Consider the following 22,401-nt stretch of genomic DNA (forward strand, 5'->3'; position numbering starts at 1 on the left):
GTTCTTTTTGTTTCCAAAATGGTTTTAAGCAATACAGATTAAAATCTGGCATAATTTTAAAGAAAATAATATCAAAATGGGGACATAAAGAGGTTATCCTGCCTCATTTCTGCTATGACAGCATCGTACAGGACAGTCCCTCACCTGGTGAGGTCCCTGCCTACTGTCTGGTAGTACCTGGTGCAGGATGAATCTCGTAGCTGAGCTCTCCTTTGTGAGGGCACAGCCTGATGTGGACTCCTCTTGGCCCAGCCCAGGGGATGGCGTGGAGCAGGGAGACAGGAGCACTTCAGCTGCAGCAGAATTACTCTGCAGCTGTGTGGTGAACAAGTTCAAAAACCTGATGAGGCCGAAAAAAAAAAAAAAGGTTGCTTTTAGCTAGATAATATTTCGAACTGGCTTCAGTGGGAAAGGGAGCAGAAGCTTGTGCCAGTGTGTTGTAACTGGCATAGCAGGAGCCCAGCCAGCTGCTGCGCAGCACGTTGCTTAATCCTAATGCTTGAGGCCTAAGACTCATTTCTGATGGAAGGCATCATCTCATCTTGCTTTTCAGAAATCTTGTTTGCTTCATCTCTGTGGCAGATGGTAGGTGTAAAAGAGATTGACCAAATGGCTGTATGGCTCTTTTGCTGGCTTAAGAGAGCTTCAGAAAGGAGGTTTTGCCTAACTGGACAGAAGTCTGAGCCTTCCCACTTACAACAGCATAAATGGTATGCTCGCAGCATGCGAGAGCTATAAAGCTACTTAATATTTCATATGAATAAGTTGAAGAGTAAGTTACATCACTGTACTTTTCCAAAGAAATATGTGTATGTTAGTAGTACAGCTGAGGATTCCTCACCGACTCTGTAAGACATACTTTTCTGTTAGGCACTGTGTCAAAAATTACTTTGGTGGGGAAGTGTGGAGAGCATGACAGCACAGAACTTGCTGCTAGAGGAGTTCTTTAATACCAAACCTTCAAAGATATGTACTGCAAATTGTTACAAACTTCAGAAAGTTTTAAAGTAGATCCCTAGTTAAGAGTAAGATAACTGAATACTGTATTGTGAAATACTTAATCCTGCACTGAGCTCTGGATACTGAAGGCTTTGCTGTGGAACAACTGAATTCTCACTGAAAGCAGTTCTAGTCCGATAGGTATTGGGGTATATACTTTGTTAGTGCTGCTAGTAAATCTGCACTGTACTTGCATATAAAGGTCACTGCATAATAGCATTATGCTGCATAATGTCCTGGCTTTAGTTTATTTTTATTTTACATTTTTAAACCAAATACAATAATAATGGAATAAAAGAGCATATAGCCATTTATTCTTTGAGTTGATCTCTTTGGGTCTTTCATGTTGAGAATTCACACCAACATTTCTTTGCACATATGGTCTTATTTTTCCTCTTTTTGCATGTACCAGCTCACTTCCTAATCAAATTTTGAAGGTTCATATAAGGGTAGAAGGGTTGGATTTGGCGCTCTGAGTTTGGCTTATGAGAGTGAAATTTATTCTAGTAAAAGTTCACTGTAATTTGTATTCCAGTCTTTATGTTGTCATTCATCTATTATTTTTTTTAAATCTATAACTTGATCTTTTTTAAATCTGATTTTCATTATATACAGTATGAATACATATTATTTTTTTTTTTTGTAAAATATCTTTTATTTGAAAGCTGTATTTTTTTAACAGTCACGTTTTTCATGTCCTGTAGAGAACAATTTTTGTTATTTTTTTATTTATTTTTATTTTTTAACCTTTCCGATTTCTTTTAATTGTGCTTTTTGCTACAGTACTCGTTGGACAACAGAATTTGTACCAATTCTGACAGCTGTTTTAGATGCTTAGTTTTTTAACACACAAGCTGTCGTGAGAAGTTATTATTGTTCCTTTCTTGTGACACTTGAGGTGAATAGTTTCCAGCATTTTGGTCTTGATTCCAAACAACAATTTTGTCGATAAGTAACTGAAAGCTATTTTAAAACAATATGTGCAGCAGAAAATCAACTAGATGTGTTATTAGGGGTGCCAACCTGTCATGTAGTGTATTGTTCTGTATTTTTATCCACAAAATGTTTGCATAATGATTTTTCTAAATCCCTTTACAAATAAAGATATTTTGGAATTGGGTAAGAAATCCTCCTGGAAGAGAAAGATCTGGAAGATACCTCCAGGATGTAGTCTTGAAATCTGTGTGCCTTTGGATTCATTTCAGAAGTTCTCATGAAAAATTCATCTTGGGGAAGGGGGAAATAGATGTAGAAATTTCCATTTCATCTGAATTCTGTTAATTTGTATTCATTACATCCTATTTCAGAAACTCAGTTCCCAAAAGAGTTTCAAAGTATAGGGACAAGATAGAGGAAAGGTAGTCAGTGAATATAGTTGTGGGACAGCGCAGTGAGAGATGACACAGTTTAAAGGACTGGCATTAACTTGACATGCTTACTTGTGTTTGAAAATTTTGTACCTGTTTATAGTAATGAGAAACAAACTTTATGTTGGCCAGTGGGCATGAAGACCTACAATCCATCTTGCACTGTTCTGTTGCAGTTTCAAAGATGCATCAATCCTTGGAGCATATGAACTATTGGATTCCCTTTGAACAGTCTCCTTTTTCTTCATTGTTCCTGGGTGAGCAAGTGCAAGTCACTGATGTGTAGCATCACCTCCAGTGATATATCTGAAGGTAGACATTAATTTGCTATTTCTTGTGCTGTAGCCTAGTATGCCAAGTTGATAATGAGTAAAGGATGAACTATCATCCAGTTAAAATGGAATGCCTGAGGAAGTGCAGGTAGTCTGTACTAAATCCTGGAGCCACTTGCTGTACCTTAGTATCTTCAGGATTTGACAGATGAGAACTGTGTGCTGTTTTTCGTGAGTGGAGGTGAAGTACAAATGCATGTCCTAAGGACCGTAGTACCCTACATGAAATTATAATGTGCTATGGCCAGCACAATGCTTTTTTCCTTTTGTTCAGTGCTAACGTTAAAAAATATGCAGCACTGCAGTTTGTAGTGTCTGATTTACCCTATGACATTCCTTCAGTAAAAGGAAAGAAGTGAAGCATGCCAGCTTATCAGTAGAAGTGTATTTGAATGAGTGTCTGTGTGGTGAATATAATTCTGTTTATGGTGATGTGGAATTTTTTCATGGTTCTAAATTTGAGCTTTGACAATATGAGCCTTGTATCATATTTGCAAGGAGTTGTTAAAACTGAACCTGAACAACAACATTCAGCTTAGTGAAAGCTTTGCATTTACAAGAAATATATGGAAATAGAGTATCAGGCAGGATGCCAACCACCACTTCATAAAACATGACTACCAGTGCAGTTGAATTTACAAAATTCCTTAACAGGAGTCTTTTTATGGGGATCCCAGCAGAATGCTTTCTTATGCAGGAGTTATTCTCAGTAGGTTTAACCACAATGAATATTCATTGCTGATGCTGTCTATGGTGGTCTTGAAAAGGAAAAATCCTTAAATTCTGCATCATGTAATCTCGGAATAGCTGAGGGTTGGAAAAGGCCTCTGGAGATACCTTGTCCATGCCCCTCTTCAAGGCTGGGTCAACTACAGCAGGTTGCCCAAGATAGTATACAATCTCCGAGGATGGAGACTCAATAAACTTGCTGGGCAGCCTGATCCTGAGATGTTTGGCCTCAATAACAGTGAAAAAGTGCTTTCTAATGTTTAAATGGAATTTCCCATATTTCAGCTTGTGCACATTGCCCCTTTTTCTGTCACTAGGCATCACTGAGAAGAGTCTGGCTCGGTTTTCTTCACTGCTTTTTACCTTGCTGCTCTGCGATGGAGTGCCTCCTTTTCCTCAGACTTTGGTGTTCTTTCTATTTCTCACTTTTCTTCACCTGCCGCCTTCTTTCTCTGTCTAGTGTCTTCTGCCCTTGAATATGTATTTACAGAGGTTCCACAAACTGGTGATGGGCTAATGAGCTTTGGCCTGTGGTGGGGCTGTTGCAGGCCTGGCTGGACCAGCTGTGACTGGCATGTGGCAGCCTTTTACCTTCTCCCACAGAGGCCACCTCTGCAATACCCCACTCCTCCCACACCCTGCCCTATACATTCAGAGGATCCATTTTCTCTGGAGTGTTGAAATCCCTCTGAATGGCAGCACAACCATCTGCTCTGTCAACCACTCCTCCCAATTTTTAATCACTAGGATAGCTGAGGGTATGCTCTGTATCATCAGCCAGGTCCTTAATGAAAAGCAGTACTGGCACCAGTATTGACCCTGGGGTGCTCCATTAAAGTGACTGTACTTCAGCTGAACTTTGGGCTGCAGATCATGACCCTTTGAGCCTGGCAGCTTAGCCAGTTTTCAGCCGCCCTGCTGTCCACTTATCTATCTGTATTTCACAATTTGTCTATGACAATGTTATGGGAGATAGTTGCTGAAAGCCTTGCTAAATTCAGGATAAACAACGTTCCCTGCTCTCCCCCCATCCATGTTGATAGTCATTTCCTTGTAGAAGGTTGTCAGGTTAGCCAAGCATTATTCTCCTTCATAAATATATGCTATTTCCTATCATCCTCCTGTCCTTCACATACTTGGAAATTGTTTCCAGGATTATTATCTCCATCACATCCCTAGAAATTGAGGTGTGGATGACTGGCCTGTAGTTCACTGTATTCACCTTCTTGTCCTTCCTGAAGATGGGAGTAACATTTGCTTTCTTACAGTCTTTGTGAACCTCCCTTGATGGTCATGACCTTTCAAAGGTAATCGGAGAGTGGCCTTTCAGTGATACTGTCCAGATCCCTCAGCACTCATGGGAACATCCATCACATCAGGGTCACATGGACTTGTATATGTCTACCTTGTTTAAGTCTTCCCTAATCTGATTCTTCTTCAAGGGTAATTGCTCCCTGCTCCAGAAAAGCATGGAAGAGCTATGAAGCATTTTCTTTCTACAGAGCTGAAGCAAGGCTGTTATCCATAACACAGTAGTTCAGGACTGGTGGGACCATTGTTTTGATGGACTGTGGAATGTCAGTATTTGCACTGACAGGAGCGTGCCAGTCATATCCACTGATGTCTCTCTTTGTCTCTCTCACACAACTATGCCAATTACTTGTAATTCTCTTTATTGGTGAAAAAAGCGAAGATTTGTTTGTGAGGTGAAAGCTTAGCCATTTGAGTGCACAATCTGAACTGACTGCATGTTGATGATCCTCATGGGCCCCTTCCAACTCCAGATCTTCTATGATGTTCTCTGGCTATATATATACATACACCGCTATATATACATAAAGACACACTATCTATCTATCTATCTAACTGTCTATCTATATGCTTCAAATACCGCTTAGATTGTAGGGTCTACACAAAGTGAACTTAGACAAAATTATAGTTTTAGCTGTGGTGATCGTGTTTTCCTTAGAATACTATCAAATCCTAATGCCCAGAATTTTCTGTTATGTTTTGTTTATGTCTACTGAAAATTCACTCTAGTAAAGTCTATAGTTAAGCAAATGTCCATTTCTTTACTTTCCCTGAGATACTGTGTAGTCATAGCTGAGGCTGGGTACTGAATGAATAGATGTTGGTTTCACTGGAAAGTGTTCTTCATGATCTGTGTAGCTGCTAAGATGATAATGAGCTCTCTGAAATTAAGTAAAATCTTAAAACTCATCTAGCCTGAATTGTGCATTGGTTGTACTTATATTGACAAATCTTGAAGCTATATGGGGAAGTAACTGGCCTGCCTCAGTCAGGGTAAAAGTATGCCTAAATAGAGGTTTTGAATTAGAATAACAGTAGAGACTGTTCAGTTTAATAATGTTTCTGGCTGATATTTGCTGAAATTTGATGCATGAGTTAAGCAAGGGAAAGTAATTAGGATTTTCATGAGGTTATCATTAATTTTGGTTTTCCAGGCGCTGTCTGCTGGAGTACTGGATGTGTCCAAATATCATGCCTGTTTGAGCAGGCTACTTCAGTGGGCATAAAAGCAGAAGTTACTTATCTAAATGTCCGATTTCCCTTTCTTCAATGTTAACGATGCTAAACTTAAATGGTTTACTTGGTTAAAATGTAATTTACTATCTGAAATTTGGCTGAGCTCAGCTTGAAACTAAATGTGCAGTTGGTGGTTTAAAAAAAGTGAAAAAACCTGCTAAAAAATTCAGCACTAAGAATATCTTTGACTACTCAGATACTTCAGGAGCAGTGCCTGAATAGGATAGTCACAGTCATTGTAATGCAGTACAGCCTTCTCCTCTCCCTCGTTATGCTGTTTATATCATGCTTGAATGAAAATATATTTTACTTCCCTGAAAGCCTCTTCTCTGCAGCTTTAAACTTTCAGCAGATGGGAGTATTAGAGGAACATTTTTGCCTCTGCTTCTGCATTGAGCTGAGAATGGCACAGGACTGTGAAAGGATTCAGCCAAATTGCAGAACCTTCCTTGCACAACTGTCAAGCAGCCCACACCATTAGCGACTGTCTTTGTGGTGTCGGAGATCTCATTAGCTAGTCGTGGGAGATTCATTCAACTGTGCTAATTATTTCAACAAGTTCTATTCGTGAACTGTGTAAACACTGGAGATTAAGAAAGTAGTAGCTATTCCAGAAAGGCTTTGGAATGCAGATCTGTTTCTGCACATTCATGTTTCAATACTGACTGCAAATGTGTACAGTGAGAGTAAAACTATGAATTGGCCGCTGCATAACCATAAGGATATAATCAGCTGTTTCTTCCTCAAGTCTTTGAAACTCTAGTTCATATAATTCCCTTATCTTAGCGGGAATAGAAAAGACCAGTTCATCTTTTACTTTCTGGTGTTGTTATGTGACTATAGATGGGCTGTAATACAAATCTGGTCTGAATCTGGACTGCCCTGAAGCTTGAGGTTTTTTTTTAATTTTAGTCTTGTTTTCAGTGGTCAGCAGCTCCTGAATTTACAGTAAAAATGTACATAAAAGAAAGAACCTTTAGTGTGAGAGATTTTGAATGTTCTGTTTAAGTGTGTTTGACTGAATTACAATCTTTTCAAAATAGTATGTTGTTAATTTATAGTCAAAGGTGTGTTTTCCTTTATTTTATTCAGGTTCACCCCGCTTCTGGAAGAACCTCAAAATCTGAACAATTTCTGCCACAGTTTACTTTACACTGTCAAGTTAGCATTCCATCAAGAGCAATGAGCTCCACAACACCAGGTCAGTTGGTTTATATTTATACCTCACTCCGGCAGAACAGAGTCCTGTGTTAGGATGTACCTACTTTATGTTGATGAAATGGATCTGGCAAGTGACTGATATGCCAGCTGCACTTCATAAGATATGACTGTCTTAGAAAACAAGATGGTGGCTATACAGGCAGAAAAGGCTATTTTGCAAATACCTTATCTCAGTTCAATTATGAAACCAGTATAATCCTACAGCGTTTTAAAAATGTTTTTGTAGAGTTTATTAAGAAACTGAATAATCATGATTGGACATGAACAGGCATCTTAAAATGTTTTAATTTTTAATATTTGTATGTAGTCATTAATTTATTTTCTGCCTTTGCACAATTGCTTCATTTAAAGAAAAACTGCAAATGGTATACTGTTATTTTTATTTTTAGCTCTAAAGTCATATTTGTCCATATTGGACATTCTGTGCAGAGCTGCCTCCTTTAAGGCAGTCTCTAATTAACAGGAGTCTCTGAACCTGCTTTATCTGATGCCTGCAAAATGAGTTGCTGCAGGTTCACCTGATAGAAATTGAACTGTTAGTAGCTGTACCCAATGTTCAAGCTTCCAAGAAAACAGAATGCTGCATATGGAACGTGGCTTGACTTCAATTCTTTTGAGGAGTGAGAGTCCCCAGTTCAAATCTGTGCAATGTCTCATAAGGTTCACATTTTGTTCACTCACACTTGAAGCATCTATTTCTAGTACTGTTGGTAAAAAAAAAAAACACCCTTTACAGGTAGCTTTTTTATGATTGCTTTTGTTTTCTGCAAACAGCCTATAAAAGCATCACAGAAAACACTGTAATAGCTAGCCAGCTTGTTTATCTGCTAGATGCCCTATCTCATAGAAATACAATTCAGTGAGGGTTTTTGGAAAATTGTTGGGTTTACTGTTGAAAACTGGTAATAACTGCTTTTACATTAAATGGAGTCAAGCATAGCTAGGTTTCATGCTTAGCCTTTTTTTCTTACAGTGCAGTTTGGTGCATGCAATGAATTATCCATACAAAGCATGGCAGGACAGTCAGCAGAAATGCATGTCTTTATCTGTATTGCAGTGGTGACTAATGTGAAATAGTCTTGTACTTCCCTAAACATTCAGTTCAAATTCCAAGACAGTCCCGTTGATCAGATCTTTCTAACATTTCATATCTTGCATTAGATACAGTCTGTGAAAATAGCCACAAATGAAATTAGCTTTTACAAAAAGAAAGTAAATTTTCCAGTACTCTCATTACTATGAAGAAACAGATTGCGAATATGCATTCATGTTTGCTGTCCTTCAAAATCCAATAAAGGAGAAACATTCAATATAATCAGATCACTTGTAAAGGTATTTAGACGCTTCAGAAACATTGCTTTCAGTAGGAGTAAGTTGCATAAACATCTTTAAATCCAGTCCTTAATGTCCCCCATCATTAGAGTCTGCCTGTTCACCAACCACGTCAAAACACCTCTGTGGCGTGTACAGAGTGGCAGCTTTCAAGGGCAACATCACCCATGAGATCCTTGTTTTTCTTTCCTCAGGGAAAGGGAATTTACACAGGATTTGTTTGGACTTCAGTTTGGCATCTTGCTTAAAGTAAATGTTGTGGACTAAATGAGGATGGATGTTTCCTTGTGGTATCTCTTCTGTCCCCTGATCAAGGAAGTCTGAGATCCATTTTGTATAGTGTTTTGTCACCTTTTGGCAGTCACTCAAATTTCTGCTTTCAGCGCAGTCGCTGTAATAGGCTGGGAAGGAATAGAGTGGTAGGAAAGGCATCCCATTTCTGTGAGCAGTCCACACTTGATTATTAGAATTCTTTAGGAGATAAAAATTGCTGAATTTTCTTATTGCATCCATAGTAACTGAGTTCCCCCTTCACAGTTCTTTTCAAGCACACATATTTATTCTTATGTGGCCAATATGTCTTTGTCCCATTGCAATTTTTACTGCTTCATTTTCTTTCTCCATGAGTTTGTTTTTATGAAGGTGGACCTTGGGAGAGAAAGGGATAGAAGGGCAGTTCTGTCCAACTTTAAAGGTTGTTTCCAACTCAAACTATTTTATGATTCTGTGATTCAACTTCTAACTTGAGGTTAGAACTATATTCCAAGATGTACTTGTTTCACTTGTAAGACACTGCAATAGCTGAAGAAGTATCCCTAGTATTCCAAAAGAAAAATTAGTTGGATTGTCACTGACTTGAGCAGCTTGCTGCTGTGATGGTGAACCTGTGGAAGGCAGTTCTTGTGTTTGTGGCATGTAGTTTAAATGGCAAAAGCCTGATGGAGATGTATCTAATAGTGTTAGCATAGGGGGGTTTGTGCTTTTGCTTTTTTACTCTTGAGAATCTTGTGCTTCTTCAGGGAACAGATTGCTATATTCAGTTACAGCCAGTGGTTAGGGCAGTTTTAAATAATTCCTAAGCAGGAAACCATAAGCATTCCCTTTTAATATAGACAGTATTTAAAACCATTTTTTTCTATTTTGTAATACCAGGATGTTACCTCATTTGAACACCAATCCATGTGTCTTATACATAAGACCTGTGAAAATTTCCATTATACATTGTAAATGTTAATATTTTAGGTCATGGTTGTAGGTTACAACATAATGGTAGATGTACTTTTTTGTTTTACTGTTTATGTAGCCCATGTATATATAGATTGTGTATGCACATTTATACATGCTGTTTACACAGAAGATAAGTATACCTTAAAAAGAAAAGAAAAGAAAAAAGACAAGAAAAGCAAGAGGCAAACTGGTAAAGCAGTGTTACCTCGTAGATGAATAGTGTAGGCCAGCCCACTTCATGGATGGCTTGTTCTGTCAATCAAAAAATTTTGAAATGCTCTAGAAAGCTTCAAGTATTGTGTGCTGTGCTAAATTTCTCCTTATTTTTACAATGGATATGCTAAGTGGAGAAAATACTTATTTCTTTAAAATTATATTCCCTTCATACCTAAATTGTCAGAAAGTCCATTGAAAGACCTGATGTGGAACAAGCCAAATTTATGCATGTTTTATTCATATATTACCTGAAGAACCTCTTTGGCTAGAGTTTGTTTGCAGCACCAATGCACCTAAGTATTTCCTTACGTTGCATGATGCAATGAACAGGTCTCCAGTGTAGCAACATCTACTTGCAACAACACTGTAACCTATTAAAATTGATTGCAACTCTTTGAACCTTAAGGGACCAGGCTATTGCTAATCTGCAGAGCTATAAAAGTAACTGCTGAATCCCAACAGGGGAAGGTGCTGATGTTTGGTTGTTTGCCTTGCTTGTTATAAATTGTAAGCATCATTAAGGAAACATCTACATCCTGTTGCTATTGCATGTTCTCAATTGATCTGTTTGCATAAATATCATTGGACAGCAAAAGAAAATACTTTGTTATTATAGGGAATACTTAACAGTGTTTTGAGAAATACCTTTTTTCTTGTTTATTTTTTTTAATATTAAATAATACCCAGTGATGAATTAATACTCACATATATGTTTTGGAGTTACTTGTCTCTACCTATCTAATACTTTGAAATATATCTTCTATTAGCATGGTGGGGTGGTTGGAGGCTGTGTCTGTTGTGTGCCCACCAGCTCAGTTTTCAAGGATTCCAACTGTTTCAAAGGATGTTACTCTTCTGAACAGGAGGGCTCTTCCTTTAAAGCATGTGTTGATTTAATACCCAGATTTTTTCAAAGAAAAAAATGCACCTGTGGGGAAGGGTGGACTATAAATATTTCTGTAAAGATAAAGATCACAGAGGCATGAAGACACTAAGTTTTCTTTTTGTAACCGGAGAAGGGGATTAAGTCCTGAGAGAACTCATCTCTTCTCCCCTTTGCCTCTCTTGTCACCCACATATTTCAGATTTTGTGCTTTGCTTTTCAAAATACTCTAAATTAAAAGTAATACTGGAATAGTTAAATTAAATCGATTCTATTAAAAAAACAAAACAAAGCACTAAACCCCCTAAAGTCATTCATGGAATTACTTGGGGTAAAATTTCTGTTAGAGAAGAGGGGCAAGTAATATTAATAGATGATGAAGGAAGGAAGATACCTGGAACTCCAATCTGTTCAGTAGGTTTCCAGATGTGGCAAACTATTGCTAAATAAGCAGTGTTTGGTATCACAGTTTCCCACTGGTAAACCACACATCCTGTTTATCCAGTTTCTTCCTTTTACTGTTGCGAACAGGCAAAATGCTGCTATGGAAGGCTGGTCATAAAGGTGAGACATCTATTCACTGTTCTTGGTTTTCAGAAGCATATCAACATGTGCCTGCTGCTGAAGAGAACAAGTTCAGAATATGTACTCTTTACTTACTTGCACCTGAGTGAAATTGGCTCTTTTATCTATCTGTAATTACTGAATTAAAATCCCATTTTGATATATAATATTTTGGAAATACCTGTTCAAAGTTCTTTCTGCTCTTCAACAGCATTGCTTATTTTTCCAGGTCTTTAGTATCTTGTAGGAGCTGCCTGTTGCCGTAGTTAATGAGAAGGTGGTTTTTCTTTTCTTAATAAACTGAGTGGGAAGGGAGAGGAGCTGTGTGCTGAATTCTGCTAGTTCCTACTTTTGGATCACTTTTCTGTCATCTTAATTCTGAATTTCTTTAATAGGCATTTGTTTGTTCCTCTTCAGGAATAGCTTGTTCTTCCTTTCTGCAAAGCTGACTCCCCCTGTTTCCTTGTTCTGCTTGACTCTGCTTTTTTTATAAATAATTTTCCTCATATTAGTAAAGACTAAGTATAGAAGATGCTCCAAAATGGTATTTCCACTACCGTTTTAAAATGCAGTGGAAGGTTACGTTGCGGTCCAGTAACCATCTCTGCACAAGCAGTAGATGCTGTGAACAGATGAGTATTTTCATGAATGATCGTGTATGTAGTTACTGCAAAATATATTTTGTCAGTCTTTTTGTAAAAAGATTTGAGAACTTTGAGCCCAAACCGAAGTAGTAAATGAAATACCAGAAGGCTAAAACCTTTTCTTCATACAGAAATGGGTGTGTTTCAGCAGGTCTTTAAGTTCTGTTGAAGCTGAGTGCATGGATGTTTTTTGGACCTCTGACTGTATACTGAAGGAATTGAATGTATTGGTTCCTTGTGATGACCTTCCTTTGATTTAAAAATAAATAAATCACTTACAGAAAGGCTGGATTAGATATACATTTGGTGAATTCACTGAATATGGCCCCATAACTTTCAGGATTAATAGATATGTTACCTATATCTATCTATGTGTGATGGAGTACTGCAGCTCTTTCAGACATAAATAATCAAATGAAAATATAAAATCTATGAGCTCAGGCTTAATGATGTGTAAAAGAAAGATTCTTCTCCCATTGCACCCACTGCTTTCTTTTAACTTCCAATGCAAAGCATGACTCAGATGTGCAGCTCAGATTCTAACCTCTTGAAGTCCAAAAATAGCCTCAGTTTGATACAAATCTTAGTTTTGTATCTTAGTCTTATGCAATGTAAAAAATTTGCTGTTTATAGACTCTTTTTCTGTCTTTCTGTATTTTTCTCATAATAGTTTAATCCTGACATCCTTATTAAGGTGTTTCTAGATAAAATCCCAATAATTAACAAGCATGCATGAAAAATATGGATCCGAAATGTGTTAATATACAAGACAACCAAATAATGAATAAAATGCTCTGTCTATGCATTAGATAAGAAAGCATCATCGTGTTCACTTGCTAGTAATTAAATTAAGCTACCTCCTATGTTTGGGTTTTGGGGTTTTTTTGGTGTTTTTTTATTTTTCATTTAGAAGTAATTTACACCATTTACCATTAAAATTGATAATCAAAGCATAAAAGTGTCATGGTCCTGCTCTCATTTGTGCATTTATTTGTACATGTTCGTAGAGTTCTATCATTTTGTGTGTTAAATCTTCAAGTCTTAAGTAAGCAATTAATGACAACACAAGTCACCCAGCCATTGTGTTGTGGGATTAGTTACTACTTTCTGCAGGTTCAGGTTAACTGAAGAAAACAGGTCTGGAGAGTGGTTTTTTATATAACTTTGCTGTGCTTTAACGTGATATATGCATGCAAACTTTAACCTATATATATATATAAAAAAATCCTATCTCTTCAAACAGATATGATGCTTAAAAATTACAATTGTATTGCTTTTTCCTTTCAGGAATCACTTGTTAATATTGGCCACCAGATGTTTTCATCTAGGTATTTGTCTTTCAAAATAACTGTTTTGTTGGTTTTGTGTAGCCAAAGCACAGGTTTCTGAGCTGTAGCACTTTTAACAGCTAAATTAGCTCTCTGGGAATAAATCTTGAAAGGTTTTGTGTTTTTTTTTTCTTTTGATATGGTTCATAAAACTTGTAAAGACTCTTCAGAATGTTTGTTTTGGGTTGTTGTTTTTTTTTTTTTCATTAGAGGTGCAAACTTTTCCTCACTTTAAGTATATAATCATAGAATGGTTTGGTTGGAAGGGACCTGAAAGATTACCTCATTCCCACGCCCCTGCCATGGGCAGGGACACCTTCCACTAGACCAGGTTGCTCAAAGCCCCATCCAACCTGGCCTGGAACACTTTCAGGGATGGGGTGTTCACAATTTCTGTGGGCATATAATCTGAGGCTATGATTTATCCTCCATGTTCACCTAAACGCTTTAAATGGACACCTCTAGAAAGAGCAGTCAAATTTATTGTCCATTGACAAAACACTGTGTTTCACTGTCCTTTCAGAGTTATCAGCATTTTTACTCTGATTAGTTCATTAAACCAAGGTAACATAGTTACACTTTCACTGGAATCTAGTGAACAAGCCCAGCTAAATTTAATTTAAGTCAATGTGTCATAAACTGAATAAATTACTAAATGGATTTTGGCTCCCCAGCTAGTATGCTTTGGTATGTCCTGAAAAAAATTGTTTGCTCACAAAACCCCCCTCTGAACAGCTTTTTACGTATGAGAGGTCTGGTTTTTTGATGCAGAAGTATTCTGTAAACCATTTTTCATGCCTTAATTTTTGCTGCTTGCCAAAGGCTGTGATTTCAGTATATGTAAACTGATGTAACTGGTTCTGGGTAAGCATTTGATTCTGCATGGGTGCGAGACAAATGGTACAAAAAGGCAATTCCAGATAGAAAGAATAATCCTCAAAGAAATATAATTTATTCCCATATGTTTGTGGTGGTGTTTAGTGTACATAAAGGTATTAACAGTGTGGAAGGGGCAATAAATGCTTCTCTGTTAACTGTTGTGGAAATTAGGTTTTTGGTTTTGCAACTCAGAGCAAGAGCAAAAAGAATTGTACTTCACTAATACTCAAATATTAAACATCAGGTGTTTACTAACACCTTATTTAATATTAAACATCCAGTGTAATGTTGAACATATAGACATGGATAACTTGATATAAGAATATTAATATAACTGGCTAAACACATTTTTAAATGTTCCAATGCTATAAAATAAAGCTAATGCCCTATTTTATATTTTAAGTAGGTATACATTATACTTTAAATAGGTAAATATATACATTTATATTTTGAGTGCCCTTAGGAAAGGTAAATTGCAAGATTGCATTCTCTGTGAAGTGAAAATATGGTGTTGCAGCTCATGCCAGACAACGTGGTTCTAAGAAAAAAGCTTTCAGACAAGTGGTTAATATTTCTGATGGTAGAAGGCTTGTTTTACAAAGATAATTGTTGAGGAATATAATTAGACTTCTGTGGTATGTGACAATCTGTTAAAAACAACACCATCCAAAATCATTACAGCCTAAAATGAAGTAAAACCTGGCTAACAGTTTCACAAAGCATTGTGCATAGGGAAAATTGTTATTCCCCTGAAGGTTTTCCTAGTAGATATCTGTACGAATTTATTATTAGTTTAACATGACTCAGGTTTTTTATCAGTTATCAAGAGGAAAAGAAATACTGTGGTAAAGCTGAGATCAGTTATACTGAAATAAATTTGGTTATATAAGGTTCTGTAATCCCACTTGATACAAATAAATTATTTTGAAAAAATATGCATTTTAATCATATAAAAGTAAAAAAGAATGTAGCGCTTCAGGAGTATCATAGAATATTGATTAGAAGAGATCTCTAGAGGTCCCATAGGGCTGTTGCCAACACCAGATCAGGTTAGGCATCTTGAAACCCTCCAGGGCTGGACATTTGCAGAGCTTCCCTGGCCATCTTGCCTGAGTATTGCGCTGTATTCCTGGCAAGAAGGCTGAGCCTCCAATTTAGAATTTGTAGCTATTGAGCCTTTCACCATCATCTAACACTGCTGAGAAAAACATGCTTGTGTGATGTTTGTAACTCCCCTCCAAGTAGTTGCAGGCTGCTCTTAAACCACCACCTTAGCCATCTTCTCACTGATTTAAAGAAGCTCTGCTTTGCCAGCTTCTCCTTGCAGGTCATGGGCTCTAAGGCCCTGACTTGATAGTCCTCTCTTGATAGCTCTCCACTATCAGTTTTTCACTGTCTGTACATAGAAGTGCTTGGTTATGACTTATAAATCATGATAAAACACCCTGAATCATGAAAAGGGAAGCTAGTGCCCTGCAGTAGCCAATGAAGTACGTGGGCTTCGTCATGGCATGGGGTCTGCACGCTGAGAATAAGTAATGCTTCTACTTTGGTGGCCAGATCCAGGGTTGGGGATGGAGTAGAGAGAAGCTTTGGATTAATCAGAAATAAATATGTCTTAGCTTCCTTTTCAACACAGAAAAGAGACACGGTTAGGGTCAAGCAAAACTTTTTCTTCAGTCTCCATTTAGACTAAGTGAACAAAACTGTTCTTGGAGTACTGGTTCTATTTCTGATAGCAACAGTTCAGAAAGGGCTTTGAAGAAGAGTTAACAGAAATAATACAAGGTCTGGAAGATATACCTTACTGAAAGAAGCTTCAGGAATTCAGTCCTTCAGTCTGTTTTCTTTTGTTGAAGGTTGAGACAATGTGATTGATGGTTCTTTTATATATATGTAAGGGCCAATGTGCAAAAGATTTCTGGTACAAAAGGTGCTTACTCCTAACAGGAGGACTTAATCATATCCTGTGTGGCTGGAAGCTGAAACTAGACAAACTCAGATTAGAAATGAGTCTCCTTTTTTCAACAGTCGTGGTAATTAACCATTGGAATGTGCTGGATAATGACAAGGAGACTAATTCCTCATGTGTTCCATCCTTGCAAGCTATAAATCCCAAAAGCCAACTAGAAGTTGCTTTGATTTGTTGCTAAATGTATGACAAAATACTCATGTGTTTTTACTGAATAGAACTCTGCTATGATTCCAGGTAAGTTTGGAAAGCATCCAGATTTAAAAGTTTGGATTCCAGTCTCCCAGGAAATATTTAACCATCTCTGTTTCTACTACTTTACTGCCTGTAATCCTAAAGTCATTGTGCTTGCTGGAAGCTTGTGCAATGGAGCATCTTCTGATGCCTTAGAAAAGCTTGGCTTTGCTTGATGCAAACTCTTCAGCATAACCTGTAGAGCCTTCCCTAAGTATATGAATTTGCTCTGCAAACAAAAATGTCATTTAATTCCAAACCAAGTCAGGATCGGAAGCAGCTCAACTAAAGCAACATCCCTGCCCCATATAATTTCTGCAGTTGCCATGTGCTTCGATGCTACATGGCCTAGGGCCTAGGTTTTTATATTACTGGAGTGGAGGGTTCCCTACCATCTTTGAACTTCCTACTGTGCAGATGGACAGCCACATATACAGAGTATTCCTTGGACTGTGCCAAGTATGGGAAATCCTAATGCCTTGGTGGGTGGGACCAATCTACTCTTGATGTTCCTATTCCTTTTTATATTTTTTTTCTTGTTGCCCTCCCCACAAACATCTGAATTTCATTCTTAGTCTTGGCATACCAAATAATCTATTTGATCTTCTACGAACATTGTTTTCTTCAATGTACTGTCTAGCATGTTGTTTGAGGGGGGGGTTGGGGTGTTGCTTTTTTAGAAAGACCTATTTATTTCTCAGAGGCTACAAAGTAAAGTTCGGTCTCTCTGAGTGCTTCGTTGCCATATTCTATTTGGCAGGTCAGTTGCTTTCCTAATTTCTTTCTCTGTCAATCCTCACATTTCGATTTGGAGAATTGCTTTTGTGGTATCCAGATAAACCACAACAAAGTCCTTTTCTGCTTCATTATTACTAGGGTTCTTTATATCTGAAAACACAAGTAGTGTGGGAGATGCTCGTGGTTCCCTGCATTGCTGCAGGTTTTTACCTCCTGAGTGATTTTACTAATCAGATAGCTGTTTTTCTTCATTCATTTATTAAATGATTTGGTGTCAAGACTCATTTCTGTGTGCCTGTCTTAGTGGGGGGAGAAGACAGGACAGAGTCACCTCTAGGGCTGGAGAGCAGGTGGGAGAATGAGCCAGGGAACTGCATGATTCAAAAAGCCACCAAAAGGGAGGCTACATTTTGAGAAATTACTTTTTCAATGGCAGTACCAGAATAAGCAGCTGTAATGACTGCCTGCCTGTTCTCACGCTTCTCATTGACTGCTCAGTCATGCCAGGTATATTTGTGTGGCCACAGGATGAAACAGATTTGGGAACTGATCCAGGCTCAGCTGTTCCCAAGAAAAAAAAGGGTTGGTTTTAGCCTGGATCGGTTCCTCATTGTGGTTTACTACATAGCCACACAATCAATGGTATTGGCAAGGTGGGGAAGGAAGAGGGAACTGAAAAGAGTGTTTAACTCGTGTACTACCTTTGAAAGAAATGATCATGAGTGATCCTTGAGGGGAATCCTAGTGAGATTACCTAGCCCTGGTTAAAGCTAGAGAGAAATACTTAGGAGGTCTTCACTTCACTAGTCATTTCTGGCTTCCAGATGTTAAGAGTTCCTAGTTCTGTCCATGCAGAATGTGGAGGCTGAATGAACATTTTTGGTTTTCAGCTCTTTAGCTGAAAGAAATTACTAATAAGGTCATATCATCCGTCATACAGCATACCACTTTTAAAGTGATATTTCAGTATCTGACTGCTAGGCATTTTTCGATATTCATTAAGATACATGCAACACAAAACAGAAGTATGTGAAATACACTTTATTGAAAGATCATGCAGTTAATATTCTCCTATGTGACTTTATAACATCTATATTTTTTGTAATAATTGTTTCTAAAATGTTACATTATACAGAAAGTTAAAGAAGACACCATGAATAAAAAATTTCTTGTAGTTTCTTCATTCATTAGATTAGCTGCATGAATGTTGGTTGTATTGAATACCCTAAAAAAGCTGTGTTTGCCAACTTTTAATTTTTTCCCACCCACACACCACCTCCTAATTTTGTCTCTGGCAGCCCAGATGTGTTTCTGAAGAATAAGTGTTTCTTCCGTGATAATTTTAACACTTATAACGGGTAATTTGCAGATCAGGTAACTCACAAAAAGCAGAACTGTTGTAGCAGCTTAATTTTGAAGCTGGTGGCAATTTCAAACCTTCATTACAAAGTCTGAAATGTTATAGTGTGTGGAATATCTTAATCTAGAACTTAAGTACTGCTTTATAGCATTTAGAAAATGAAGGTCTAAAGGGACCTCGAAGTATGATTTAAGTCAGGGAGGGGCATGCTATTCTTCAGGCAATGATACGCACATTGTGGTGTGGATTCAAGTTCTACTAAACCAGTAAAACTCCTGGTTTGAACCTGTCTCATGGCATATTAAAAAGAAGCTAGGCAAATGTCACTGTTAGAAACTAACAACACAATGAGTTCCACAGTTCCCCTTGATGACCTGTTTCTGTGTGTGGTTATACTTAGAAACATGAGGTTCCTATTCTTTATATTTCTTCTACTTACATCTGTTTCTGTTTAAAGTTGCAGTGTAGGCATGCAAGATTTGTAAACTGAGTATTTTTTCCAAAGTTTAATGTAGTGTGAAATGGATTAAGACAAAAGATCTTATTTTGGACTGTTAGTCACTGCAGGGGAGGATTTTGAAATCATGTCATACCTAGATAATGCTTTTTTTTTTTCCTTTCTTTTTTTCTTTTTTAATTTTCTTAGTTATAACAAGGCTGAGCAGGGGTCCTGGGGTAATAACTAATTTTGGTGATGACTGTAGTTCTTGGGGCAGTGATGTGTGGTGTTGGTGTTGTCAACCTCAATGTCTGTTCCAAAGTTGTCTCCTACAGGTGCTGCCCTCTGGCTGGGCATTCTGGCAGACAGGAAGGCAACCTGAGATGGTTTGACAAAACTCCCATTCATTAAACATAGAATATTTTGAGTTTAAAGTTTTTGGTTTATCACTTCAGCAGTTTCTTGCAAAACAAAGCACTGAGCTATTTTAGTATTTCTGAATTTCTACCCAAAGTCCCCTTTGTTACCAACTGATCTGAAGACATAAGAATAGCAACTGCTACCATGCTGTTTTTCCCTTCTCACTTGTTCAATGTTATTCTCCTAGGATGGTGTTTGCTAGTGTTTCTTTCCAGTCTTATCTTTACTAGGTTGTAAAAATCAATTTCTTTCACTTTTTCTCATAGATTACACTTTTAAATCTCTTCATATTTTCAGTTTTTTCTTAGATTCTTAAGGTGCCACCTGGAAGTGATAGGAAATTTTTTGTTGTATAAAATTAAACCAATGCAAGTAATTATTGCTTATAGTTCTCTCATTGCTAAATAAACCTCAATTTGCAGATGTAGTCGTTCTCAAGTGTCTGGATTATGGATTAACCAGGTCCTGTGCCCCTCAGTACTTGACTGTAGGACACTGCCAATGTACGAGTCATGTAGATGACATCTGCTTACATGTCGCTTCCTCTGTGTATGGCTGTTTAAGGCTGCATCTGTGCTATGCAGAAATGAGTTTACAGGTTTTTCAAAATTGAATGTCCTGTCATCCATTTATAGAAGTTTCATGTTGTCTGTATTCTGGATTCTTCCTACATTGGGTAATGGAGAATGATCTGACACAAGTGGGAAATTCGTGAAGGATTACTGATCTGGGATGTGGCAGAGGAAAGAGATGTTTCTAGGATGCAAGTATGGAGACCTGTGAGTTATTGTGTATGCTCTGTCTTGTGTGACTCGCATCACTTGCTAATCAGAGGGGGAAAAAGATATGGTAAGCATTTCAGGAAACGGTCAGCTCTGATTTGGGAATAGCATTTGCAGTCCTTTGTCTTTCTAGACCATGCACCCCATATGGAGGTCTCTTGTTAAGGGTAGGGGGAGTCAAGTCTTGATAGTGATAGCAGCACTGTACTTTTAGAGAAGATGATTAATAGGAAGAAGCATAACAGAACCCCAGAACTCCTGCTTAAATTTAAAAAAAAAAAAAAAGGGGGGGAGGGGGGGGGGAAGCAGCAAAAAAATCATAAAGTGGTATAAAAAAGTATGGCTGCTCTGTATTTTGAGACAATACTATTTTTAGGCAGTACCCTGCAATAAAGGCCAGTGCACAATACACAAATTTAAAGCTTCATGAAGAAGACATTGGATATCTTTCGCAGCTTCCCCTAACGTGCTTGCAGCTGTTCCTCTAGCCTTGAAGTAGATCTTTAATGACTTAAAGTGAATACAGCTCATTTAGATATCCCAACTCCGCTTTCAGTAGTTGGTGTGGGTGCAGAGAGCACTCTTACATTGCCTCAGATCCTGATGAATATCCCTTTTCTCTATTGAAACTTTCAGCAGTTTCCCTAAACAATTTTTTGGTGGACAAATTCACAAGTGTAAGCTAAGACAGGAAAATCCTCGAAATAGCCACTGAGTGCTTTGTCTTTTCTGTTCAGCTATTTTGTAAAGAGTAGAAGAAGAGAGAGGAACTCAAAACATAGTGGTGCTATATGAAATATTACATCACCTTTCCCCTGTGTAATTTATGTGGTTTCATCAATATTTTACCTTTTCAAACTGGTATATTGGAACATGCCTTTTATGCCATGTCCTTGGATGCACTTGAGGGGTCTACTTGCCCTCCCTCACCAAACGTGCAGGAAAGATGACTGCTTTGAGCACCTTTTGATTCATTATCATCCAAGGAATCTATGATAGATGACAACTAATGTTTTGATTTCGGTTAGGTGATTAGGAGTACCTGTAGACTTGTGGAGGCACCATTCATTTCTGTGGCAGGGAGACACTAATAAATGACTACTGTCTTTGGGGTGCAGATCTGTCTATATATGGGAATTTAATAGTATAGTTCTTTTAGTAATAGTAAGAAACTGCCCAGCTGATCAACTGAATAATGAAACAAAACTATCATTTGCATGTAGAGGAGGATTAGGAAGAAAGACACTGATACAGTGACTTGAAAGCAACATAGAGAATGGAAAATGAGTGGAGACCTGGAAAGCTGTGCAGTGCGGGAGAGTTAAATAGTAATTAAGCCTAAAAGAAGAAGGAAAAAGGACGTATGAAAAAAGGTATCGTGAGAAGACATATGCAGAAACAAAAATACATGAGAATAGGTGTGTCTAAAGCATGAGTAAGGAATTTTTTGAAAAGAACTTCCTGGGGAAATAGCCGCCCTTCCACTTGGCACTGGTCCTTAATATCACGTCGGAACTGGGACCAGCTTCTCTGGTGCTCTGCATGCCTGGCTGCTGAAATGGAGATTTGTTTCAAAGTTGACTAACACTTTACAGCTAGTCAGTACTTTATGGTGCTGAAAACATTCCCGCTGATGGAATTTTAGGGTGTTAGCTGCCGCTAGTTTCAGAATCTGTTAGATTACTGAAGTAGCTTAGTGGGTATGGATTGGAAGAGCAAATTCCTTTAATAGCTTGTTAAGGCGATATCTGGATTGCTTTTGTTATGTTTTGTATTGTCTTACCTCTGGGAAGTGTTTCTGAAAGCATTTTAAAACTTTTACTTTCAGGATTAATAGTCCTTTCAGTATAACTTCATCCAGAACCAAATTCTGGGAGCATACCCTCTTGAAGAGTTCTATTAGTTCTCTTTGCCAGAGTAAGGGATCAGAGGTGGAGGAGGTTGCATGTACTGCACACAGTAGTCTGTGCAATAGAATAAGTTCCAAGTCCATGCAAAATGGAATTAATGTTATAAAATTATAGCATGGTTTAACTTTAGCTATGTTTAACTTTATTATAGCAGGTTACTGGTCTTTTTTACCCCCACCAAAATATGATGTTGCAGTTCAGTTGTACCATGGAATGAAAGAATACAGATGTTACAAAAAACCCCAAACACCACCCCTATCCCCCCCCACCCCCCCAAA

At 37.8% G+C, this 22,401-nt stretch overlaps 1 protein-coding gene across 3 annotated transcripts in view; it reads left to right on the forward strand.

The window, feature by feature from the left end:
• Positions 1-22,401, forward strand: part of HDAC9 (histone deacetylase 9) — a 485,060-nt gene that overhangs the window by 31,302 nt on the left and 431,357 nt on the right. For all 3 annotated transcript variants that reach the window (XM_055706591.1, XM_055706590.1, XM_055706589.1), the window contains exon 2: positions 7,067-7,175. In XM_055706591.1, coding sequence (XP_055562566.1) covers positions 7,157-7,175 — 19 coding nt within the window. In that variant the 5' untranslated portion in view covers positions 7,067-7,156. The remainder of the gene's footprint in view (positions 1-7,066; positions 7,176-22,401) is intronic.

The sequence above is a fragment of the Falco cherrug genome, chromosome 4 (genome assembly GCF_023634085.1).
Source record: "Falco cherrug isolate bFalChe1 chromosome 4, bFalChe1.pri, whole genome shotgun sequence".
NCBI lineage: Eukaryota > Metazoa > Chordata > Aves > Falconiformes > Falconidae > Falco > Falco cherrug.